General features: G+C 37.0%; 1 protein-coding gene across 9 annotated transcripts in view; it reads left to right on the top strand.

Annotated features, from left to right (window-relative positions):
* LPP (LIM domain containing preferred translocation partner in lipoma) overlaps positions 1-24,029 on the top strand; it is a 669,323-nt gene that overhangs the window by 492,896 nt on the left and 152,398 nt on the right. For all 9 annotated transcript variants that reach the window (XM_076003023.1, XM_076003032.1, XM_020286688.2 and 6 more), the window contains one exon: positions 9,847-9,973. In XM_076003023.1, the coding sequence (XP_075859138.1) occupies positions 9,847-9,973 (127 nt within the window). The remainder of the gene's footprint in view (positions 1-9,846; positions 9,974-24,029) is intronic.

Here is a 24,029-nt window from a genome sequence, read left to right as displayed (position 1 = left end):
TAAATACTTATATAGACACATACACTGGCATTCTTGCATATGTATTTTTATATATTTGTAGTGGTCAGATGTACCATTTTACTATCTTACCATTTTTTAACATTATAATGGCAAGAATTACAGCACAATCCAAATATCTAATGATAAGGGATTGGCAAGACCCCATTTTGAACAGACAGTGAATTAGAGCCACAGTGAGGGCTGGGCCCCTAGGAAGGCAAAAATTATGGCATCTTTTTGTTAGAGCTTTGTTAAAAGTGCAGCTTCTGATTGAAGACAGCTTTTCTATGGGACAGTGCATAGACAGGTGTATATTGTGGTAAAACCTTTTTTCCCCAACATTGAGCAACTAGTGCCTAGTCTGTTGCATTGTTCTAGGCAACAAAATAAAGATGAAATGTCTTCTCAGGGGAAGTCACTGCCAGGTACTAGTGGGGCACGGCTAAGGCCAAGACAAGATTTAGTTTGAAAACACAACCTTGAACAACAGCTCATTCCATTCATCAAACTTTTATGTCGTGAGTCTTGTGGAGGTGAAGCCAACTAATGGAAATAATGTCTTTTAATTCTCTTGCCTTTGCTATATCCAATCCCATATGCATAACTTATCTAAAGCCTAATTAATGGAAAAAACTACATATAGGTTTTAGTCATAGTATTGTGGAAATAACTTCTTTTAGCCTCCTGTAGAGCAAATTGAGAGAGATCTTTTCACCCCACAGAGACATCTGGCTTTCCCCTTTAAGCAGGGCCCCCTTGGAGGTCTAGAGGGAAGGGAAGGGGCAGTGAAATGAGAGCAGTGAGTTAGATTGGCAAATGATCTGTGACCTAGCTTCTCCCTGACCCTGAGGATCTGGGGCTCATGCTACTCGTCTTGCTTACTTCTTGCCTGCCAGACAGAATAATAGCATCAGTGGTTCTATCTTGTCTACCTGGAGCTCAGCCAGGTAGGAAAGCATAAGGATGGCCGCTCTGCTCTGAAAAGCCAAACATGAGCTTTACTTTGTTTTTTTGGTGCCAAAGGCTAGGATATAGAAGCGTTCACAATTTGGAGAGCCAGCAAGGCATACGTTCACCAAATGTCGTGTACTTCAAGATTTATAGTTAAAAAGTACTCTGAGTAATTACATCGCTTGCTAAAACAATTAATGTGAAATCCAGGTATACTATGCTGAAGTACTTTTTCAGCAGATAGGAAAGTGGAGAGTGACTGGAGAGATCTTACTCTGCAAACATTCCACTACCAAGAAGAATGTCATCTTTTTGAGTGGTTTCTAAGTTGTCCCTCCTGATAATTATAACTGCCATTTATTTGATTTTGAATATTTTACAAGCTTCTTTATATGAACTGGTTATTATAATCCTCCAGTTTATATATATGAGAAAATCAATAATAAAAAAAGAAATTCTCAGGGAACTTAAGTGATATGCTAGACATCAGGCCTAAGACTAGGATGCTCCAAGCCCAGGTGCTGTTGAGGCTACCTGGACACATGGGGACTGAGAGAGGAGTGTTTGGAGCGAGGCCATTACCTCTGCTCAGTCTAGATTGTCATAAAAGCCTGGTGTGCAAACAGCAGCACCCCCATGGTGGATGGCCAGGCCTTTCCTTTGCTACAGCAGCTTTTCCATCAACCACTCTGCAGTTGAGAATCATCAGCCCTTGGCTACGATTCCCAGTTTGGCTTAAGAAAAATGATTTAGAGGCATTAATGCACGGTGTGAGAAAGGAAGTAAGAGAAAGTAGAGGTTGTCAGAAAACTTTCAAGCTGTTGAAAGTTGAAGACTGACTGGAATGGATTTCAAAACTAGACTAAAACTTTTAAAGTCAAAATGTCTGGGTCGTCTTTTTGTCCTTACTGTTTATTCTGCAAGAAAATAGAACATAACAGTAGAACCAAAAGCATGCTTTTCTACTCCCAGGGAACTGTGAGGAATGTTCCTGTATAGGTTTTTAATTGTTACCAGATAGGCACCTTTCCTCCTCCCTCTTCCCTCTTCCTTACTTCTCTTTGGCCATTGCTTTTAACCTGAAATAGAGTAGGAGTCCAGCAAATTACCTGTCCCTGGCCAGAAGGGTGCTCCTTCCATTTAAACAGCGAGATGTTGAGAGTAAAGTGTGATAATTCAGGGAGAGTCAAAAAGTAGGAGCAGCCACAGGAAATTGCAAACTACAAACTTAACACAGCTAAATAGGGAAAAAAAAAAAAAGAACGAAAATATCAGAAATATATTTTTTCTGGCAGGCTTTCAGCTCTAAAGCAAGGCTAATTCTACCTTTTGAAAAGAAGATAATTTCAATGTTTCTTTTTTTCAAGAACACATAATTGAAGTTATTTTCCTCCTAGAGAAGGAACCTCTTGTACATCATTACAAATGGACAAGAAAAATGAGCAGCTCTGGTACCCAGAGTGATAGAGTATTCATTATCATGTAGTCTTCTTGAATATCTTGGCTGCTTTTTCCCGGTGTTTTATCTGCCTAAGCAGTGCTTTTCTGGTGAGGTTCAGATTTGCACTCAGTTCAAGTTATCTAGCACTATGTAAGTAGCAAATCAACAGCACGTAAGGACTCAAGGGAGAAAAAATGACCACACCAAGTCAGTATCTGAGTAATTTGGGACACTGACATGGTGATAGAGGGTGGGTGGCCATTTTGTAAAATGGGTCATTAGCACACATATTTAAAGGGCTAAATTGTGGTAACAAAGATTCAAGGTGTAGGGGGGTTCTCCTGAGAGCCATTTACACATCATTGCATGCTGTTTACCATGCTTCCCTTTTTCTTTAGAAGGGAAGATGGAATTTTTCCTTCTCCACCCAAGCAACGGGCAGGGGTGGGATAAGGAGGTTAACCTTTACGTGTTCTTGATTTCATGCCCCGGTGTAGTGAAAGTTCAGTAGGCTGCAGAAACGCCGCGACCTGCCAACTGCTTACTCAGATTCAGAATGCTGAATGAAGTTCTGGATGTTTCAGCGGATGCTGACAAGTGGCTTAAGTCCTCTTACAAATGGAAATCTCTGTAATAATGAGGTTTCCACTTACTCAGTGTGTGTCTGTTTTTATAGACTACAAAGGATCTGTAAATATGAATATCTGTGATTTCACTCTAAAGATTGGTAATGATATATGCCCTGCTACATATTATGGGCACACAAAAAAATGAATAGAATCAAAGGAATCTTTCAAAATAACATTTTACACATAAAGAAACTGAGGCCTAGGAAATGGAAATGATTTGAGCAAACCACTGGACAAGTTAAAGGCAGCACTAAGATTAAAGAGATTCTAAATAGTCAGGTCTTCTATACTTACAGGTTTCCATGTAAGAATGTATAAAACACTTCAAACACCATGAAGTGTTACGTAAATATGGTGGCTATTGTTATTTGTGTTCATCTGGCAGAATTTCCTTTTTCATCAAGGATTCTATCCATGTGTAGTTTGTTTCAGAAACAAGTCCTTATTATTTCACAGTCCCACCCATAAGGTTTGCCAGGGGCCTAGATGCAGATGTGGCTTCATATTAAATCTTCCCTTGAATGACAATCACCTGGGCCCCTAACACGAGAACAGCAATGACAAAGAATCCATTGCAAGGCCGGGCGTGGTGGCTCACGCCTGTAATCCTAGCACTTTGGGAGGCCCAGGCAGGCAGATTGCTCAAGGTCAGGAGTTTGAAACCAGCCTGAGCGAGACCCCGTCTCTACCAAAAATAGAAATAAATTAATTGACCAACTAAAAATATATATACAAAAAATTAGCCGGGCATGGTGGCGCATGCCTGTAGTCCCAGCTACTCGGGAGGCTGAGGCAGTAGGATCGCTGAGCCCCGGAGATTGAGGTTGCTGTGAGCCAGGCTCACGCCAGGGCACTCACTCTAGCCTGGGCAACAAAGTGAGACTCTGTCTCAAAAAAAAAAAAAAAAAAAAAAAAGAATCCATTGCAGATACCTGGATGTTTTTCATCTGAGAAAAAAAAAATCTTTATTGTAGAAAAACAAAAATACTGAAACACAGAAATAGAATATAAACCACTCGCTTTCCCACAACTTTCAACCATTAACCTTTGAGCATATTTGTTTCCAGTCTCCTTAACTGTAACATTGTAGGGCAAGCCAGCCTTGGTTAGTGGCTGGCTTTCCTCCACATGGTAATCTTCCTCTCCTTGTGCCTCACATGGCCATATCTAACTACAAAGGAGCATGGGAAATAATAGTCTAGCCATGTCCCCAGAAAGAGGAGGAAACAGATTTTGATGAGCAGTTAGCAGTCTCAGCTATGCTTAGTAAAATTTACAGTTATTTTTAAGCTAATATATTACTATTAGCTCTCAAATTGCTCAGAAATGTCATGATGTCTGGTTGCATCTTTTAAGGTGTCTTTGACTATGGTGTTTGAAGATGTTTGCCAATATGCTTGTTTCAGAAGCACGGTTTTAATAATCTCAGCTCTCATTTTAAAATCTCCTAATGATTTTCTATTACCTAAAACAAAGTCTAGCCATTGTCCACATCCCATTACTCTTGCCTCATCCTCACTCTGTCTCTCCTCTATTTCTTAACATTCTTTCAGATGTACATGTTATTTTTTATATATTGTACTTACAATGTCTTCATTTTTTTTTCTTTATTTCTTTCCTATTTTCTGTCCTTTTATTCTTGCTTTCTAAGTCTGGTGAAATCCAATTTATCCTTCAGTATCAAACTAAAAGGTCATCTCTTTCTGGCAGCCTTCTTCCATCTCAGAGCGCTGAATTTAGACCTGTGTTTTAGTGCTTACATTTTGTCGTAATGGCCTATTTTCATGTCTCTTTCTTCCTAAACTGTGAGTTGTCAGAGGCAGGAACTCTGAATAATTTGACTTTATAATTATAGTTCTTGGCACCTGGCAATCCCTTAGGAAGGGTATGTTAAGAAAATCTTGAAGGAGTCCTCTAAAATCTATTACTTGATAATTCACCTGTGGATTATATCATGTTATTTTCTCTTTACTAAGAGCTTCAGGCATTTCACCAAACATACATATCAGTGATTAATGTGGATACTTGTACAAAAGCCTTTTTTTAAGGAAAGCCCAGAAGCTTTGCTTATATTTGTTTCACAGTGCCTTTGTTTTGCTGTTTAGCAGCAAACCTTTACTCTGAAAAAAATCTTTGCTTAGATAATAGACTCAGAAGATTAAAATCCAAATTACTAGAGAATCATAGCCCTAGACAGACTCAAAGAAACAATATCATTTCTGAGACACATTGACGTTGAGCAGAAACGTGCCTGGCCCAGTCCATCTGAGTTTCAGTGTTCATGCCATTTTTAAGCAGTGGTACTTCACACAAGGTAGCCCACCTATCTTCTTGAGCCTCAGCTTTCTCACCCATGAGATAGGATTACATATTATACACAGCCATTGTATAGACACTTGAGATTGTATACATGTGAAACCAAGCACCTTGAAAAGGGTCATGCAAATATAAGGAATCATTATGCCCCAGTAAATTATGCCACTGATGCTGTTCACATTTCTGCTTTCGAAGAAATAAAAAACAAACTAATGCAAATCATCCCCTTCCAACACCCAGCACCACACATTTTCTATCGTGTTTTATTATCCATATACTGTGCTAAAAGTTGTGTATTAAAAACCAAGTTGGACACAGTTGTTAATTTTTCTTAGGACTACTGGGACAGAGAAATTAGGGGGTAATCTCTGTTTATCAGAGTGAGAATAGTACTAAAATCCTGCTTACAGGACTTGAACACTCAACACCCTAGGCTGTGAGAGAGAACTCTTAACTCTCCTTTGCTGTGAGAGAGAACTCTTAACTGAGGAGCCTTGTGTATAACACAGGCGTTAAGTATTATGCACTGGGGGAGGCAGTTTTGTAGCCAAAATAAAGTTCAGAAACACTCTGAGAAATTATCTGTTGGGGCCTTTCCTCATAAGAAATGCCGGGAATCCACAATTGGCATTATATGCAAGAATTAGAATCTAAAAGAAAAGAGCCTTTCCAATTTTGTTATTTCAGAAACAGTATGGCAAGCAAATAGGAAGGAGTATTTGGAGAATAAAAGAATGATACATTTTTCTCAATCTGTAAAATACGGACAAGGTAAGCACTTTGAAATTAGACTACTTCTTGAAATGTAAGTGCTATGGATAGAATCTAAATTTCTGGCTTACATTTTTAAAGGAGAGACTTGCTTTCTTGCTACCTTTGTGTTGAAAGGGAGGCAGACATTAGGCTCAGACAATGATAAATTATGTCCATTCTCTAAGGGTCCACCAGAAGTCTAAAAACAGGAATTAATCTAGTTTTCTTCAATAATTGTTTGGCTTAATTAAAACAGGTAGCACCAATACTAGAGGTAATATTTTATACTTTTCTAGCACTTTCTATATGGGAAGTAATGTTTGGTTGGGGAAAAAAATGCATGAAATTTAGAGTCAGGTGGCACCGTATTTTGGGCTCAAGCTCTCCTTCTATTGCAAGCTTGGCTGGAAAAGAGGTATAGGTCACGTTCCCATCTCATTTTCAATTTTGTTACCTGAACTAAGATAATCCCCTTCCTCAGAGGCAGGTTGGGAGATTCAAAGAGAACCTCTTTGTTCCAATGGTCTAAAAGCAGTTAAGTTCTATTTAGCATAAAATGCAGGTTATCTCCCTTTAAATTCAAGCCCATTCATTGTACGGAAGGAAATGCAAAGTTATGAAAGGTTAGCAGACTCGCCTAAGGATGCCAAGTGAATGTTATAGCCAAATCTCTGTCTCTCCAGCCATAATGATACTGCCACGAATATATTCCTTTAATATACACAAATATATTAAGATAAACTCCCACCTTTCATTCCAGTCTCATAGCTCTCCCATCCACCTTCCTCCATTCCAGGGAGAACTTTCTAAAGCTAATTAGATCACTCCCCTGCTAAAAATCCCTACTATGGTTTCTATTGCCTGGTTGTTCCTAAGTGAGAACATGCAGATATGTCCCCTGTGGTCTATGAAGTTCTTGAAATTATAAGTAAATTTTGTGTGCATTTTTATGGATGCCGTTTTTATTTTGTCAAAGGGAGTTTAGTTCATCAGATTGTGAGAGTTGTCCAAGGTGTCCCCCAAAGCCTAGAGCCCTGGTTCGTAGAAGCCCTAACCATCTCCACACAGCATGGCAGTGATTAGCTGGCTTTGCCTGTCTTTCTATTCCTCCAGACTTGAACACTGAACCACTTGTAATTTTCTCTACTCACACCAAACTGCTTCTCAACTCTGACCTTTTGCTGCTCTCAGAGTCTTCCACTTACCTGGGTAGAAGCCTGCTCCAGGAGTTCGGCAGTATCCAGCATATCTTTATCATATGAAATCATCATGTAAAAAATAAGTTATATTTCATGAATTACAAAAGTAGAACTACATACTGTACAATAAAAAACAAATTTAGAAAGTGAAGGCTCCCTAGGATCCCATGCCCCTGAGATAATCTCCTTTAACATTTTAGTATATGTCTTTTCAAACTTTTTTCCTATGTCTATACAAATCTATAAATAATTAAACTGTACTTATTTTTACCAAATGAGACCATCACTTAGATATCCTGTTCTGCAACTGGATTTGTTAATGTGTCATCACATCTTGGTCATCTTTGTACACTGTACTTAGAGATTTACAATGTATATACATATCATTGTCTATGTAGGTGATTCCTTTGATAGTTGCATTGTTACATTTTGTTCCTCCTCTCCAATACAGTTCCTGTGACTAGTCCTGGTCATATAACTTTATGTACTTATATGAGTATTTCCTAGAAGTGGATACCATGTATATAATTTAAAGTTTAATAGTACTGGCAAAATCACTCATCCAATGTTCATGTCTATGTAAATGCCCACCAATAATATACTGTGCTTTTTATACTTAATCATTTTTTTCATATTTCCTATCCCCACTAGACTCCATCCTCTCAGAGGCAAAGACTGTGTCCAGTACATTTTTGTGTCCTTCTCTAGTGCTTTGCTTGCAGAGGCTATACAAAATAGACACTGTAAGAACAAGTGACTAAATTAATAAGCAGAAGAATAAATGAATAATTCAATAGCACCCTTAATCTCCATCCCAACCCTATACTGCAGGTGATGTTTACAGTTTAGAGGAGGCCCTAAGTTTAACCTTTAATGTTTATTGGACGAATGAGTAAGTCTAAGATGGGGTTTTGTCCTGAACTTTACCATTACTACCCCTCTCTGATCTTTCTGGGTCTCAACTTCCCTATTTTACAAGGAGGAAATTAATATAAGGATTCTTCAGATCTGCACATATAGCTTAAATTCTTGTTTTGTATCTTGACCATATGCCATAGTTTATTCACTGCTTTCCAATCTCTAAACCAAATTGTTCAATAACAAAGTAACATCTCAGAGTAAGGTTACTGACCAACATAAAAGATTCCTGGCCTTTTCAGCCTACTGTGTATTGTACTCCAAACCCAAAAATGGAAAAGTATTATACAGAAAAGGCCAAATAGGTACCAGTCAGCATTCTAAGCCATATTTAGAAGGTATGCCATGCCTTAGACATCACACAAATCATTAATACCCATCTTGCAGTTGTTGAAATACCTGTTAATAGTAAGAATTATAACATTTATACTTTACAGTATTTTCGCATCCAGGAACTCATTTGGTGAACTAAAGATAATGGGAAAATGAATATGCAGCTTTTAATTTTGTCGAACTGATTCACATACAATTTCTGAAAAGATAAACTCTTGCCCAACTATTTTAAGGATACTTAAACATCAAAGCAAGGACATTTTCAATTGACCACCCATTAGCCATACTGGATATCATCATCATTTCTAAACTTTTAATGTTAGTATTTTTAGTTTATAACACTGATGAAGGATATCGGGGTGTGATATTGGACATTTTCAAAGTTATAGGCAAAAGGAAATATGATAAATTCCCTCCATAGCACAAAGCTACTTTACATCTGGTATCTGAGCTTTCTTCTTTCTCTACACACCATGGGTTCTTCATTATCTTAAGTACTATCTCAACCGATACTTGATTCTCTCACATTGATTTACTTCTGGCGTACTCACCTATTAAACATCCACCCAATGTCAATGCTACTTATCCTCATTTGAAATCTTGCTTTATGCTGTGCTGGGGGGAAAAAAATTACTCAACTTCCTTAACTGGAACGAAAGAACTGGAACCAAAAGGTTCACTTTCTGGACCCTAGTATCTGATAAGACTCATCTCATTTCCTATCTCAAACTTTGGATGTAGTCCCAGAAATCCACAACTGCCAGGATCTCCTTATGCTACCTGACGTTTTTCACCTGAATGTGAGAAACTTTGACCTGCATGTTTCCACTTCTGTAGCTGAATAAGTACTAGTCTGCTCTGCTGCCTCTCTGGAGGTCCTTCTGTATACCCTGACTATGCACTTTCTACACCCTTTTTTCCCTTTAGTTATTAATATGCCCATATCTCCCACTTGACTGTAAGGTCTATAAAGAAGAAACATTCATTTTTTAAAAAATCTTTTTTATAAATATACAACGGTATATAGTGATTGCTTAGCAATTGTTGGACAAAATAGATTCCAACTGTTGTAAATAGGGATTTCTAAAGATGGATAGATGACTCATCTAGATAAGGCAAGCAAATAAAGGGATATGTCCAAGTTAGCCACTGTATAAGTGATAAAACTTAATTCTAAAACCCAAGTCTCCTTATAGCCACGTCCAGTGTTTTTTCCTCTCCAATACAAAACACTACTTGTTCAGATTGATTGCTTGGTTGATGATTTAGGTTGCAATTAAAGGACAGTGTGTTTTCTGCATTTCAGGGTGGACACCCAGGGTCAATGGGGCCTTCATCTGTTCCCCCTTCATTCCGTCCAGAAGATGAGCTTGAGCACCTGACCAAAAAGATGCTGTATGACATGGAAAATCCACCTGCTGATGAATACTTTGGTGAGTAGAGTCTAGAGCTGACTTCTAGAGTAAATGTCCTATACTGATTTCCTCACTTAACAATTAGGAGTATTATCAGCTCTACTGGTAAAGTATTTGAGTCTGCATGCTTGAGAATTGGTATGCAATTGTACACAACTCAGTGTGGGGATTGCATTGGGAGATTGCCATAAATGTGATATCAACTGAGCTTATACAAAGATCTCAGTAGTCCTTAGACTTTCTTGAGATACAAATTTGATTTTAAGATAAGATATTTAAGATAATTTATTATCTTCCCATTAGCCAGAAATAGGGTTATTGTATATGTTCAGGTTTCTCACTGGTCTAAAGATTCATGTAAAAAATATAGAATTGGGCATTGTTTAAATTATTTACTCTGAATCTTTTTTCTGAGTTCAGGAACTGATATTCCTTCTAGTCCATTAGTATAAGGCAAAGTTATGAATTATATGCTGTGGGTACATACCCTGCTCTCAGTAAGGTTGTAATTATTCAAAAGATATAAGACAGATACACAAATATTAATAATTACTAGCCTAGGTAGAAGTGATAAGAGGCCTAACAAGGCTTAGGTCAAATGTTGTAAATAGTAAAAGCTCTATTTATCAGGAACATCAGGAATACTTTATAAAAGTATTGGTGGCACTCGAACTTAAACCCTTTAAACCAGAGCCTTTCAAATTTTCTGTAGTGAAAGACAATTTTCTTCCCAATCTTTTGGAAACCAATATTTTTGCACAGTACCATTAAAATTAATTACTAGGAAAATAAAAGACAAAAAAATGGAAGACCAAGTTTTGTCATTATTAGATTTAACATATAACAAATTACTCTTTTAAATTGATACATTAATACTTGTTTCTAAATACTCATTCTCTATTTCTGTACTTGTCACATCACACGGTGGTAGACGATTCTTAGACATCCATGATCTGACCGCTTTTTGAGTAGCACTGCTTTAAGGACATGTAGAGAAAGGACATTTGGGGATCAATATGAGTGAAGGCGCAGAGGTGGAAAGGTTGCACCGGGCTTTTGCCTCTTCAAATATTTCCTATTTTAATGCCTTCTCTTTTGTTTTCTAATAGGGAATATGTAATGATAGCTACACTAAAGGTGCTGGTCCTACACCACACAGTAAATGAAGTGGGAAGTAGTATATGTAAAGAAAACACAGGGTTTATTTATATCCACATGAAAGTGCAGCTTAACTAAGACAGCACAAGGATGGGAATCAAGAAGTCCGGTTCTGGTCTCTTCTGTGCCCCTCACTGTCTGTACAATACTGGCAATACTGTACAATACAATTATAACGATAAAGCTAAACATAAATTGATGCATATTAACACAAATGCATGGAGAATAGTAAAACAAAACAAAAACAAAAATTCACAAAGGTCTCTAGTTATATTAAAATATACTAAAAGTATATCGTGCTCTTATCGTTACAACTGGAAAAGGTTTTAAAATGGGATGTAAGATAAACTTTTTTTAAAAAAAGCATGTTAAGAGTCAAAAATAAGGTCTCTGTATTAGGATAGGTTAAAAATGAAAAGCTAACTAATGTATACATTCTGCAAATATTATAGCAACAAATATATAGCAATAAAGATAATTAAACATAGATGGTAATTGTTTTAATAAATATATATTGGGTGCTCTGGGAAACATGAATTATTATCTTTGCCTTCAAGAACTGTCCTAGCTCTACTACTTGCTAGCTTAGAAAACTTGAACAAATTACTTACTCTCTTAAACCTTCATTTTTGTTTTGTCTTATCTATATTATGAAAATAATAACTAGCTAATACTATTATTGTGAGAAATAAATGAAATATTTATAGGAAGCACTTAGCTAGGTTCTTGGCATGTAGAATATACTCAGTATTCAAAGTTCTCCCTTGCTCTTGAGGCTTATGGTTTATTTAAGAAAATAAGATATGCCCATTAAAAATCCATTAATAATGCTTGATTTAAATTTAAGTTTCTAGCAACAATACAACATATGTCACCAATGGGTAAATAATCATTGCCAAATGAGGATTATACTAACCATTTGAGAAAATTTTGGAAAATGGCTTTTATTGAGTGCTTATGATATGGTAATACTATTTTATGTACTTTACAGGAATTAACTCATTTCTATCTTATAGAAAAACATAACCCTGTGGAGTCAATGCTGTTATCATTACCAGCTTAGAAAATTAAGGCACAGAAATGGTTAATTTGCCCAATATCAACAGCTAATAATTTTCAGGACTGAAATAGAATCAAGGTTTATACATTTAAACACCACACTGTAAACGATGAGGAGAGCTAGTTAGGCTACATACTTAGGCAAGGGTTTATGAAGGAGATTAGCTTTGGACAGATCCATCAAGAATGAATATTTCTTCTACATAGGTAGAATAAACAAAATATAAATTGAGGCCAGGATTATTCAAGAAAAATTTACTTTATGTGAAAAACTTCCAAGTGCCTGTTATGTGCAGCCTAGTCTGCTAGGGTGGCGTTGGGGGCGGACATGAGTCTTACCTTGAACATTCTGATAGTCTAATAGGGGACGTGTACAGAGTTGCGATGTTTTATCTATCACAACACAAACAGAACCTGACAAATTTAAAGTTCAGCCAGTATTCTTTGAGAATTCAGAAAAAGGAGAGAGAACATCCAGAGGCAAGAATGGAAAAACTGTACAGGGATTAGTTAGCCTTTCAGTAAGTGTTTTAAATTATGCTAATTGAGATTTGGAAGCCGGAAAATAGTAGAAAAGTGAGGCCATTTCCTATGAGAAAAATTGCAACATGACAGGAAATAAACCATTGAAGTGAAATACCATGTGGGAGGTAGGAAATATTGGGAAATAAGTTGGAGAAGTAGATTAGGACCAATCTGGAGAAGACTTTTAATGCGCGGCTGAAGGCTAAGGACTTTATCTTTTAAAATGAGTCTATGCATGTTGAGATCAAATGGCATGGGAACTGCTCCGTGGATAGTGGTTAAAAATATGGGCTCCAAAGCCAGAATATCTTTGTTTGAATGCCAGCTCTACCTCTTACTGGGAAAGTAAAGTCAGGAGACAAAAGAACATGACTGTCATTTACTCTTCCATGCTTTAAACATTTCCCGAGCACCTTCTCTGTGACAGCCACTGTGCTGGGTGTGAGGGACACCAGATGCAGAGGCTCTGCCCTCACAGGGCTCACAGGTTCCTAGGAAAGACAGGAGAGGCACATGTGTAAAGGATTTCAGCGCAGACCTCAACACTGTGCTGAGTCTGATTGAAGCACTGTGTGAGCATAGAAGACAGGGTCCATTAAATCTGCCTGAAAATGAGAAGAAAGATTACATAGCAAGCAGTGTGTTTGCATCAGCAGGGCTTGACCCAAGAGAGATGGATGAAATCCATCAGAATTTTACCTTAGGCTTATTCTGGGCTGAAAATAGCATTGCCAAGCACCACCCTAAAAGAACTTCTTTCTCTTACAGTACCATCCCCAGCCCTGCCTAAACCCCGTCACCTACCCTCTTTTTTTCCATCATGTTGCCTATTCAATGCTGGAATTTTCATTGAAACTATAATTGATTTGCTGAAGGTAATTAAGTGCTTCCATGTCAAAGATCTCCTACTAGACTAAATGCTGTACCAGGAAGTGAGAGGAAGCAAATATAAATAGATGATGTCAATAGAGTAAGCTCCCTGTGGTCCTGATGCTTTCCTTCCATTCCAACCCCCCCACCTTTTTTCACCTTAAGTAGAAAGATTCTTAAATGTATTGCTACTGTTGTTCTTTCTTTATGAAGCTCCTCATCGTTCTTAACAGTTTTATTTATATTTCATTATAGTTATGGTAGGCTTATAAGTATGGAGAAGGGGGTACCAAAAGATCACCTCACAGATGAGTTAAGTACAAAGGAGAAAAAGATACCTTTACAATGGAGAGAGGTCTGCTGGAAGCCTTCTGAATCCAAGTGATAAAATTTAGCATCCCAATAATGGGAAAAACTTGACATGTGCCAACTTGTAGGGTGTACACAGCATCACCTAGGTAATAATCTTGCTAAAATATTTAACCTCAATCTGACCATAAGGCAATAAGAAGTCCAGATGATGGGACATTCTTCAAGATAACCATCCTGAAATCTTTAAAATTGTCAGTGTTATAAAATACTATTCTACAGTAAAGGGGATTAAAGAGACATGCCGTTCCAATTCAAGTCATGAGTCTTTATTGAATTCTGCATCAAAAAAATAGCTATAAAGGATTTGGGGAAAGTTAGATAAATCTTACTATGAACTGTATATTAGATAATATACATCACTGTTAATGTCTTCAGTATATTAGTGGTATCATGGGTATGTAGGAAAATATTGTTTTAGAAGCAACATTTTGAACAGTATGGTGAAGTGTGATGTCTACAACTTTAAAACAGTGATAGATGATTGACAGATGGATTTTAGATAGATGATTGATAGATACATGGATAATAGATAGATGACTGATAAGTAGATATAGATGAAGAGAGAAAGAGATAATGTTGTAGAGAGGGCAGAATTGCCTCATGTTAAAACAGCCAGAGCTGGTATAACTGCACCAGCTACAAGGACACCCACTCTCCCTGAGAAAGTACTGAAGCCTTCCACAAATCAATTATCTTATGAATTCTTCCTAAGGTGGAAAAGGAGAGGGAGTTACATTCCTGCCCTACTAAACTTGACTGTTTCAGTGACGATAGTGGGTCTTTGAAATTTCTCATTATTGTATATCTGTTTCCTTATTTTTTTACCAGGCACCTGCTCTTTCTGTTGCTGGTGAGATGAGGACCATTGTGGTAGTGATGACAAAAGCTGGCATTTACCTAAAGCTCTGCAAGTTTAAAAAGCCCAGTCACAGCCACAGTATGACTGACAGATCTGGCAAGGATGTTTTTATTTTTCAGATGGAGAAACAGAGATTCAGAGAGGCTCAATGAATTATTCATGGTCACATAGCTAATATTAATAATTTCAGGATTTGGACTCATTCTTCTGATCTCATGTCCATTCAGATTCATTACTCACTACTGAAAAGTATATGCTGTTTCTGTCTTATGTCATCTTTTCCCTTCTTAAGTCATGATCTTCAAGTGAAAGGTGGGCCACTTCTGCCCAAAGCCTTATGCTTTGTCATCTGGACTTCAGTATTGCTGACGATACATTTCAACTATCTTTAACATCCTGAATTAATAGATGTGACACTAAACATAGGCTTTTTGCATGGCTCAGACATGTTAGGGAGGCAGCATATCTTATACCTCCCTGTTTAGAGTTCATGTTAGTTGACTGGAGTTCTACTGCTGACCTTGGGGAGAGGCAAATCACTAATAGCCATAGTCCCTAATCAGTTCTTGATAAGATACTACAAGCAGAAACCCTCAACTGCATCTCTGCTGGGTATTTTTGTAATGATTTCTTCTGAAAAAGTACTAGTTTTAGTGTTTCTTCTCCTGTCCATCTTCATCAAAAATTGTGACATTACTATGTTAGGTAAATGCCACAGAGGATGAACCATGATACAGCAGTTGGATGATTCCATGTCCTTGAAGGGAGGAAGACTGTCTATGTTGTGAGCATTTGCCATCTACCTGGACTTACTTGGGCTGTAGAAGATTTCCTTAGCATGCCCATGTGTCTTTCCATGGACAATGGTGCCATTGAGTGGGACTCTAACACTACCCTATAGGGGAAAGGGAGGAAACATAGTAGATGATTGGAGACAGGAAAGAATTCTTACCTAGGTCAATTAACCAGGCAGTGGGTCTTTAGCCCAGTTCATCTGGAGTAAGCCTTGGTTCAAGTGCTTGCATCTTAGAGCAACTTGTTTTCCTGGACAACTAGAAAAATGTCTAAACTGCAAGAGGTTCTCAGTTCCAGTGATAAATGCTTAGAAAGAACCAGGGGGTGATGAACTATAAGTTATTATAATTTAGGGTAAATTCAGAACTTTAAATAGGAGAGAGAGAATTTTTAAACTTACTATTAAGATGAATGGGGAAGAAAGGTATCATTGCCAGCAAATTGAGAAGCCTCCAGGGCTAGGTAGCAGCTCTGACTCTTGTCTTTTTCAGTCAATTTTGAAGGGCAAATATAAAGGAAAGTTGAATCTGTATCTCGATAACCTTGAGACTTTGAAATTATCCACGAGTTTCCCATGTTGGTGGTTACTATACCCAGAGGCTCTAAGTTTTGCTTTCATTCATTTTGAAAGAGAAAGCGTGTCTGTATGTGAAGCATTCCATGTGTTTGTATTTGTGACCATGACATGATCTTCTCTAAATAATAATGTTCTGGCTAAGCAGACCCTAAGACTAAAGTTAAAACTATTGGAATACTATATCTCTGGAAATGGATGTTGTAATATATCTGAGGATGGACTAAAAATATCTGACAGTATATTTTTAAGCATGAAGCTGTAATTATCTTGACATTGTTTATATGGTGTTGTCTTATTCCCTCTTTTAAAAAAATTGAAGTGTGTGAGTCTTAAAATTGTTTAGTGAGCTATTTGCAGAATCACTATGCCTTCAGAACAGTACTAGGTAAATTCTCTTCACAGAACTTGGCATTTATCTAAGAGAATTTTTTGTTTGATCTCCAAGAATTGTCAGTGGGGGCTGTTGAGAATTATTGCATAAAACCACGAGTTTATTCTAATGGAACTAGGCTCTAGTCTTTCAGAGGATAGTTGGACAGAAGTAGAAGGCATGAGGCAGCAGGGACCTGACACATGGTAAGTCTTGAGAGAAGAAAGGCATGAATGGGCATGTGCTATCATCACTCTATTAATAACACCAGATCATCATATTTGATGTCTTGCCATCTTCTCAACTGAGATGAAAATGGAAGGCCAATGAAGGTTCATGAAGAGAAACAGAACACAGAACAACAGGAATGATGTTCCATTTCCTTTCTATGCTGGTAGAACCAATTAATAAGGAGTATGTCCAGAGAACTTGGACTAATATTCTTAGGAAACTAGAGACCATGATTTGAGGTACAGTTGAAGGTATGGAGAAAAGAAAATCTGGATCCCTGATTGCTGTGGGAAGACTGCCAACTTAATATTTTTAATTCTAAAGTTAGCAACAAAGGCAAGTGAGGGGAATCTGGCAAATTCCCATTCATTATAATGGAATAACTTTTTAATAGAAGAATCTATGGAAAATTCTAAGATAAAACCTAATAACTTCTTGTTGGGGAAATTGATGATAGGTACTCCAGCAACTGATAGATGATTGGATGAGATTTCACAAGTACTTTCCCATTCTGATATTCTGTGACTTAAGCATCTACACTTGTTTGGGAGCCAATTTTTAGTTCTATCTCTAGATTATCATCATTATTACATGACTTCTGGCAATAAGTTTGTTCAGAGTACTTTATGTTTATAGCACTAAATAAATAATAGTCCTAAGCATTGTATGTGTTTCATCTTAGCACATGTTAATGTTTAATTAATTTAGCTAGTGTGTTTTTAATCACTGATTTGGAATCCTAGACTTAGAGGTAGGAATGTGGTCTTAGAAAGTATCTAGAACAAGCCTTCATTTTCTAGAAAACTGAATTCCAAATGATTCATCCAAAGCTATACAACTGAGTGTTTCAAATTCTATGACCAAAATATTCTTTCTAAGTTAAAGAATAGAAATTAGTCTTAAATGGCAGGAAGAAGGAATGGCAGAGCTATTCACAAAGGTGAATAATTAGATTGGGCCTACTATATTTGTGAACTCAAACCTTAGATACACTTTATTCAAACTTGGGTAAGAACACATTGCCTTTGCAAAGAATGAAACCAGATCCCTGTGTCTCAATATGCACAAAAATTAACCCAAGATATATCAAAGAATTAAATGTAAGACCTAAAATAATAAAAATCCTAGAAGAAAACTTAGGAAAAACTCTACTGGACATTGGCCTACGCAAAGAATTCATGACTAAGACCCCAAATACAAATGCAAAAAATAAATAAATGGGAATTAATTAACCTAAAAAGCTTCTGCATAGCAAAAGAAATAATCAACAGAGTAAAGACAACCTTGAGAATAGGAAAAAAAATTCACAAACTATATATCTAACAAAGGAATAATATCCAGAATCTATAAGGAACTCAAACTCTTTCTCAGCAAGAAAAAAAAAAAAAAAAAAAAAAAAAACATTAAAAATTGGGCAAACAACATAACATGACCAGACATTTCTCAGAAGAAGATATACAATTGGCCAAAATATATGTGTGTGTGTATATATATATATATATATGTATATATATATATATGAAAAAATGTTCAACATCACTAATCATCGGGAAATGCAAATTTAAAAAAAACCACAATGAGATACCACCTTATCCCAATCAGAATGACCATTATTAAAAAGTCAAAAAACAATATACGTTAGGGAGGACACAGTAAAAAGAAAACACTTGTATACTGTTGGTGGGAATGTAAGTTGGTACAACCTCTATGGAAAGCAATATGGAGATTTCGCAAAGAACTGAAAGTAAATCTACCATTTGATCCAGAAATTTTAATTTTCTCCTTAATTTTCTGAAACAAAAGAACCAGCGAAATTCCCACTTTTTTTCTCAGTGTCTTCATCAAATTTATTTGCTTACTTGTAATAATTATCATCTATCTCCTCCACCAGAATGTTAGTCTGTGCAAGGACAACAATTTTTGTTTAGTTCACTGTTAAATACCTAGCATTGTTCTTAGAACAATGCCTGGCATATGGGAGATATTTAATATTTGTTTAATGAATTACTGAACTAATAAATGAAAATTGTGAGCAGACATTCATGTTCCTTATGACAAGACACAGTATATAGTAAGCAACAGAGAGAAAATGGTTCATTCATTTAAAAGATATTTATTTAGCATCTTACAGAATTATAAAACGTTACAGCTGGAGGAGATCTTAAGAGAATATCTAGGAAAACTTCTTCATATTTAGAGATGAAAAAATAGTGTGTTTGCTAGGATCATAAACTAGTTAGTGACAGAGCCATGGATTATAATGTGGACTTTCTCATTCCCTTTGTTAGTCACCTAAGGGCACTGGAGAATATATAAAGTAGAGTAAGACATGGTTGCTACATTCATTGAACTTAAAATTAAATTGGATTGATGCCCTTGGACTTGATCTCTTTTGCATGTGTCTTTTGTGAAATTTAAAAATTGAATTATCGGCCGGGCGCGGTGGCTCACGCCTGTAATCCTAGCTCTCTGGGAGGCCGAGGCGGGCGGATTGCTCAAGGTCAGGAGTTCAAAACCAGCCTGAGCAAGAGCGAGACCCCGTCTCTACTATAAATAGAAAGAAATTAATTGGCCAACTGATATATATATAAAAAAAATTAGCCGGGCATGGTGGCGCATGCCTGTAGTCCCAGCTACTCGGGAGGCTGAGGCAGAAGGATCGCTCGAGCCCAGGAGTTTGAGGTTGCTGTGAGCTAGGCTGACGCCACGGCACTCACTCTAGCCTGGGCAACAAAGTGAGACTCTGCCTCAAAAAAAAAAAAAAAAAAAAATTGAATTATCGATGGAAAGGTTACATGATTGAGGTTTAATTTTTTAAAGTATTAGGTCACACTTTCGACCACGCCAGCTTTCCTCTCTTTAGTCCTTGGTTCCCAGGACAGTCTCTTACCTCTACAATTTTCTTCTATTCTAACTGGGTCAGATGGACAGAGCATCACATTGAAAGAAGCATCCTTTTTGTGTGTTTACTTGGGTTCTCCATGGCAACCAGTACTGAACAGTAGTCCACTTACACTAGGCCTCTTCAAGGCCATGACCCACCACCCAGGATCCCTGTTTCATACCATCTTGATACAAACAGCAGGTGCCCACTCATTCAGTTGCAGTGACATAGAGATCGCTGTCATCTCTATCAGAAGAATGAAAAGTAGAAAAGAGATTCCTACTTCATAAATGAGCGTCCTTTGCCTATTAACTGTAGAAGCAAACTTGAAATTCTGGGAGAGGAAGTGCTGGTGGGGTGCACGTTGTCTGGGGGGGCGGGGAGAGAAAGTCTCGGTCGTTTGTCTCTGGGTGTGGACTGAGATGTGGCTAGAGCTGAGACCTGAGCCTACAAGTGCTAATTATGCATCTTCTGATATTAACACACAAGCACCCTTAACTATGAACTCCCTTTCCCCTCCAAACCACCCTCTCTCCCCCCACCTGCACTTTCCCCACAACTTTCTCTAAAACACACAGATAATTATCTGCTTCCAGACTTTGAAGTGATGTTAGGATTGTCAGAAGGCATAATTAATTGACTGTCAGCAAAACCATTGTTTGAACATCTGTGGAGTTCTGCTTGGTAGGCATCTGTTGTACTTTTAATTGAACGGATTCATTCTTCTACAAATATTTATTGAGGGCCTACTACACACCAATTATTGTAGTATGTGCTATGGGCAATAATGGAAATTAAGTCAGATACTGATCAAGGAGAGAAGGCATGTGTTAAATCCTCTAGTGCCAAGGACTTTGATGGAGAACAGATTTCACAACTGGCAGTGGAAAATCCATTCTTTTCCATCCAGGTTCAGGAAATGTTGCCACTGTACCAGCTGACCTATACCATACAAAATGGTAAAAAAGTCCATGTGAAGAAATACCTGTTCCTGGATTGTAAAGACTGGGTGGCAATGCACTGTACGTGGTTAGAGTTCCCAGCAAAAAGAGCTAAATGCTTTTAAAGAAAAATAAGCCAAAAATATCCATGCCAAAAAAAAAGAAAGAAAGAAAAGAAAAACAGGAAGTTCCAGAAACAGGTCCAAGTTAATAACCTTATCCCAATTTTCTTCCTAACTTTGACTTTGATGTCAGTCACATTGTATCCACTTCTTCCAGATTTGCTACAGTACTGCACAGCTCTGATCTCAATCCTCATTTGGTTCTCTGACAATTAAACCTTCAATTTGTTTGAGTCCTGGACATGGTTCTACTCCTACCTGGCAGTGGACATCATTTGTTAAGATTCAGCAGGAGCAAACACAGACCCTGAACAGCAGTGACTTGCTGAAAGAGCCTAAGAAGATACAGTTGGAAGGAGTAATGGAAAAGAGAGTGTTTAACCTCCACTGACTCTCTCTTTCCGGTTTAGCCTTAGGGTTACAGAAGTTAGCAGGTCACTTAGAAATCATCTAGTTTGAAAGCTTTCTATTCTGAAGTTGCTAGAGGACATTTTCATAATTTTTGTCATATACATAAACTATCCATACTATTATTTACCTGATATTTTTATTTAAATCAATTAACTTGTTAACCTACATTGTCTTCATCCATGCCAAAAACATCCATTTGATTTTGTGGGTTGAAGTTCTAGTTGCCTTTTTCCCCTAAACAACATTGAACTAAATACCATATTTAAATTTAAAAATGTTAATCTGTGAATCAGCTAATGTTTTAAATATTGAGAAATGTGGCTGTTATTCAACAAGAAGATGAATTGATAGAATATCATGGTGAAAGCATATCCTCAAGGCTACCCATTGAATTAAGTTTTATAAAATATACATTTTTTTTTTTTGCCATGCAGAGTCATCATGTTGGTTTGAGAGATATTAATAGTATAGTAAAGATCCAGGTGCCCAGCATTCAGAGGCATTCTGGGATTGATACTGTCCCATTGACTCTGTGACATCTTAAGCCCGTCTCTTTTCTATGGGTCTCATTTCTCACATTAGGAGATTAGATGACATGATCTGTAGTGATCCTTTTGGCTTCTTAATTTCTTTCCTTCAAATGCTTTTCATATATTTTCTTCTATATACTATTAAAACATTAAGTGGGTAGGAAAAACAGCTGTTCTGTGTAAGATTATAATACTGCTTTCTTCAGAGTTCCAGAGAATTGGAAAAGAAACCCAAGAGTTATTTATCCTAGATCATTGTATTCTCTGCTTGGTATGTTCCCCATTTCCTGAGGTTTATGAGAAGGTTCACTGCATTGTAAGTGCCCATAAATAATGCAGGATATGGTAAAGAATGACATGTGCTAGTGTTGGGTGCACTAGTAGCATCACTCTGTTTAAGGATTTTCCTGAGTCAGTAATAGCATTCACTACTGGTATTTGGCATACATTAGTGGTACTAATATTGGTGACTGTTAATGTAACAATGGGCTTTAATGTAGATGATACACCACTGTCATAAAAATGAATAATGCATCCTTTTTAGATGGCATAGAGAAATGAGGACTAGACTTAGAGTCAGGAAATCCAAGTGTAAGTCGTGTATCTTCTATGTGTGACATTGGTGACATTTGACGTTTGTGCTATGCTTAGGATATTTTGTTGTTCATTATTGAGAACCATTCTCTTAGCAGTTTTTGAGATTAGAGTTATTTTGCCAGAAAAATGAACGTATCTGAGAACGGTTAAGAGATAGAACCTAATTCTTAATTTAAGGTTTCTGGTTTAAATTAGCTTTTTTATAGAACCTTTTAACTTTCCTGAGTTTCAGTTATCTTGCTTATTTAAAAAGATTATTGCTATCTATTTTATATGCTTATTATAGAGATTAAGTTAAATAAATAGATGTTAAAATGTTTTCTAAGCCATAACAACATACCAAAAATTAAGATGTTACTATTGCCTCCTGGCACAGCATCTTCCTTGGTCTGTGCCATTTATGATTAGTGTGTAATAATCATTCCTCTGAATTTTTAATGTTTGTCTCCATTTCAATTAACACTTTGTATTTTCTTATGTTTTCTTGTAATTGGAATATCATTAGAGAATACAAGAAGTGTTTTTTACTCATTGTGTGTGAGAAAGCAACACACCAAGATATACCACATTATTCTCGTTTGCTGAGCAAACTACTCTTGTTTTTTTAATGTGGAATGCGGAAAAACTAATTGAAAAGAGACAGAATGAATTTTGACTCAGATTGTACAGGATGAATCATAACCCACTTTCTCATATGAGATGTGAAAAAAAAAAATTTAAAGGAAACCAACCACCACACGGATTTACTGTCAGCATCAGCATAATCAATATAGAGTGTTTTTCAACAGAACAAAGAGTACATTTATACTAGGCTGAGAATTGGAGATAGTGGGAAACCTCGTTAGTTTTTCCTTACCATTTAGTAATAGTCTACTGAACCTGTCATTTTATGCCTTGGTTAAAGCATTCTAATCAAGAGAGTTTTGGACCCACCAGCAGTCGTTGCCCAAACCATTCAGAAATGTATCTGTGATCTCTATTGAGCAATTCTAGTCCAATTAGAGATGGGACCCTCCATTGAACATCTGGTCCCAGTGTCATTTTGTCAGGTGGTAGAGAGCAGGGGACAGGGCCAGGGTGGAATCCTCCTTCCTTGAACAGAACTTACTGGGATTTATTAATGTGAATGATTAATGAAAAATACTTTGTCCTGCTTGATTCTAGACTTTTGGTGTGTAATCTACCTATTTGTGAATGTAGCTTATAAAAAGATTCTATACAAATAAAAAGCCATTGTCACCTACTCTAGGACATAGTCTCCAAGTTCTAAAGTTCAGGATTAATTTCTTTCTAATTCTTATCACTGATGTATTTTATTCATACCTTTTATGACCTTTATTTCTCCCCTGTGTACATATGTGTGTTTATGTAGCTCCTACTCCACCGTAAGGTTACTAAGAGAAGAGACCACATCTTCCTTATCTAACTCTTTCCCTTTTCCCCAATGAGCAAAATGAGGACATAGAGCTAGATGATTTTTCTAGTCTCCCTGTACCACTCCAACAAGAGTTTTGCTTACAGTGGGTGTTCTAGTCTGATTTGATCCTAAATCTGTTTAAAATAAGATTAGAATTATTGAGCACTTACTATCTACTATGAGTTTTACATATAGGAATCATATCTTGACTATAACCCTATTAGGTAGGGACAGTTCTTTTACAGATGAGGAAACTGAAGGAAGAGAACTTAAATAATTTCCCCAGGGTCTAGCAATTGGAGTTGCAATTTGAACCCAGAACCAGTCTCTTAACCCCTGCATGTATTGTGCCTATG

This window comes from Microcebus murinus, chromosome 1, assembly GCF_040939455.1.
Source record: "Microcebus murinus isolate Inina chromosome 1, M.murinus_Inina_mat1.0, whole genome shotgun sequence".
Lineage (NCBI taxonomy): Eukaryota > Metazoa > Chordata > Mammalia > Primates > Cheirogaleidae > Microcebus > Microcebus murinus.
The sequence above is the reverse complement of the archived record's forward strand: the minus strand, read 5'-3'. Positions and strand labels throughout refer to the sequence as shown.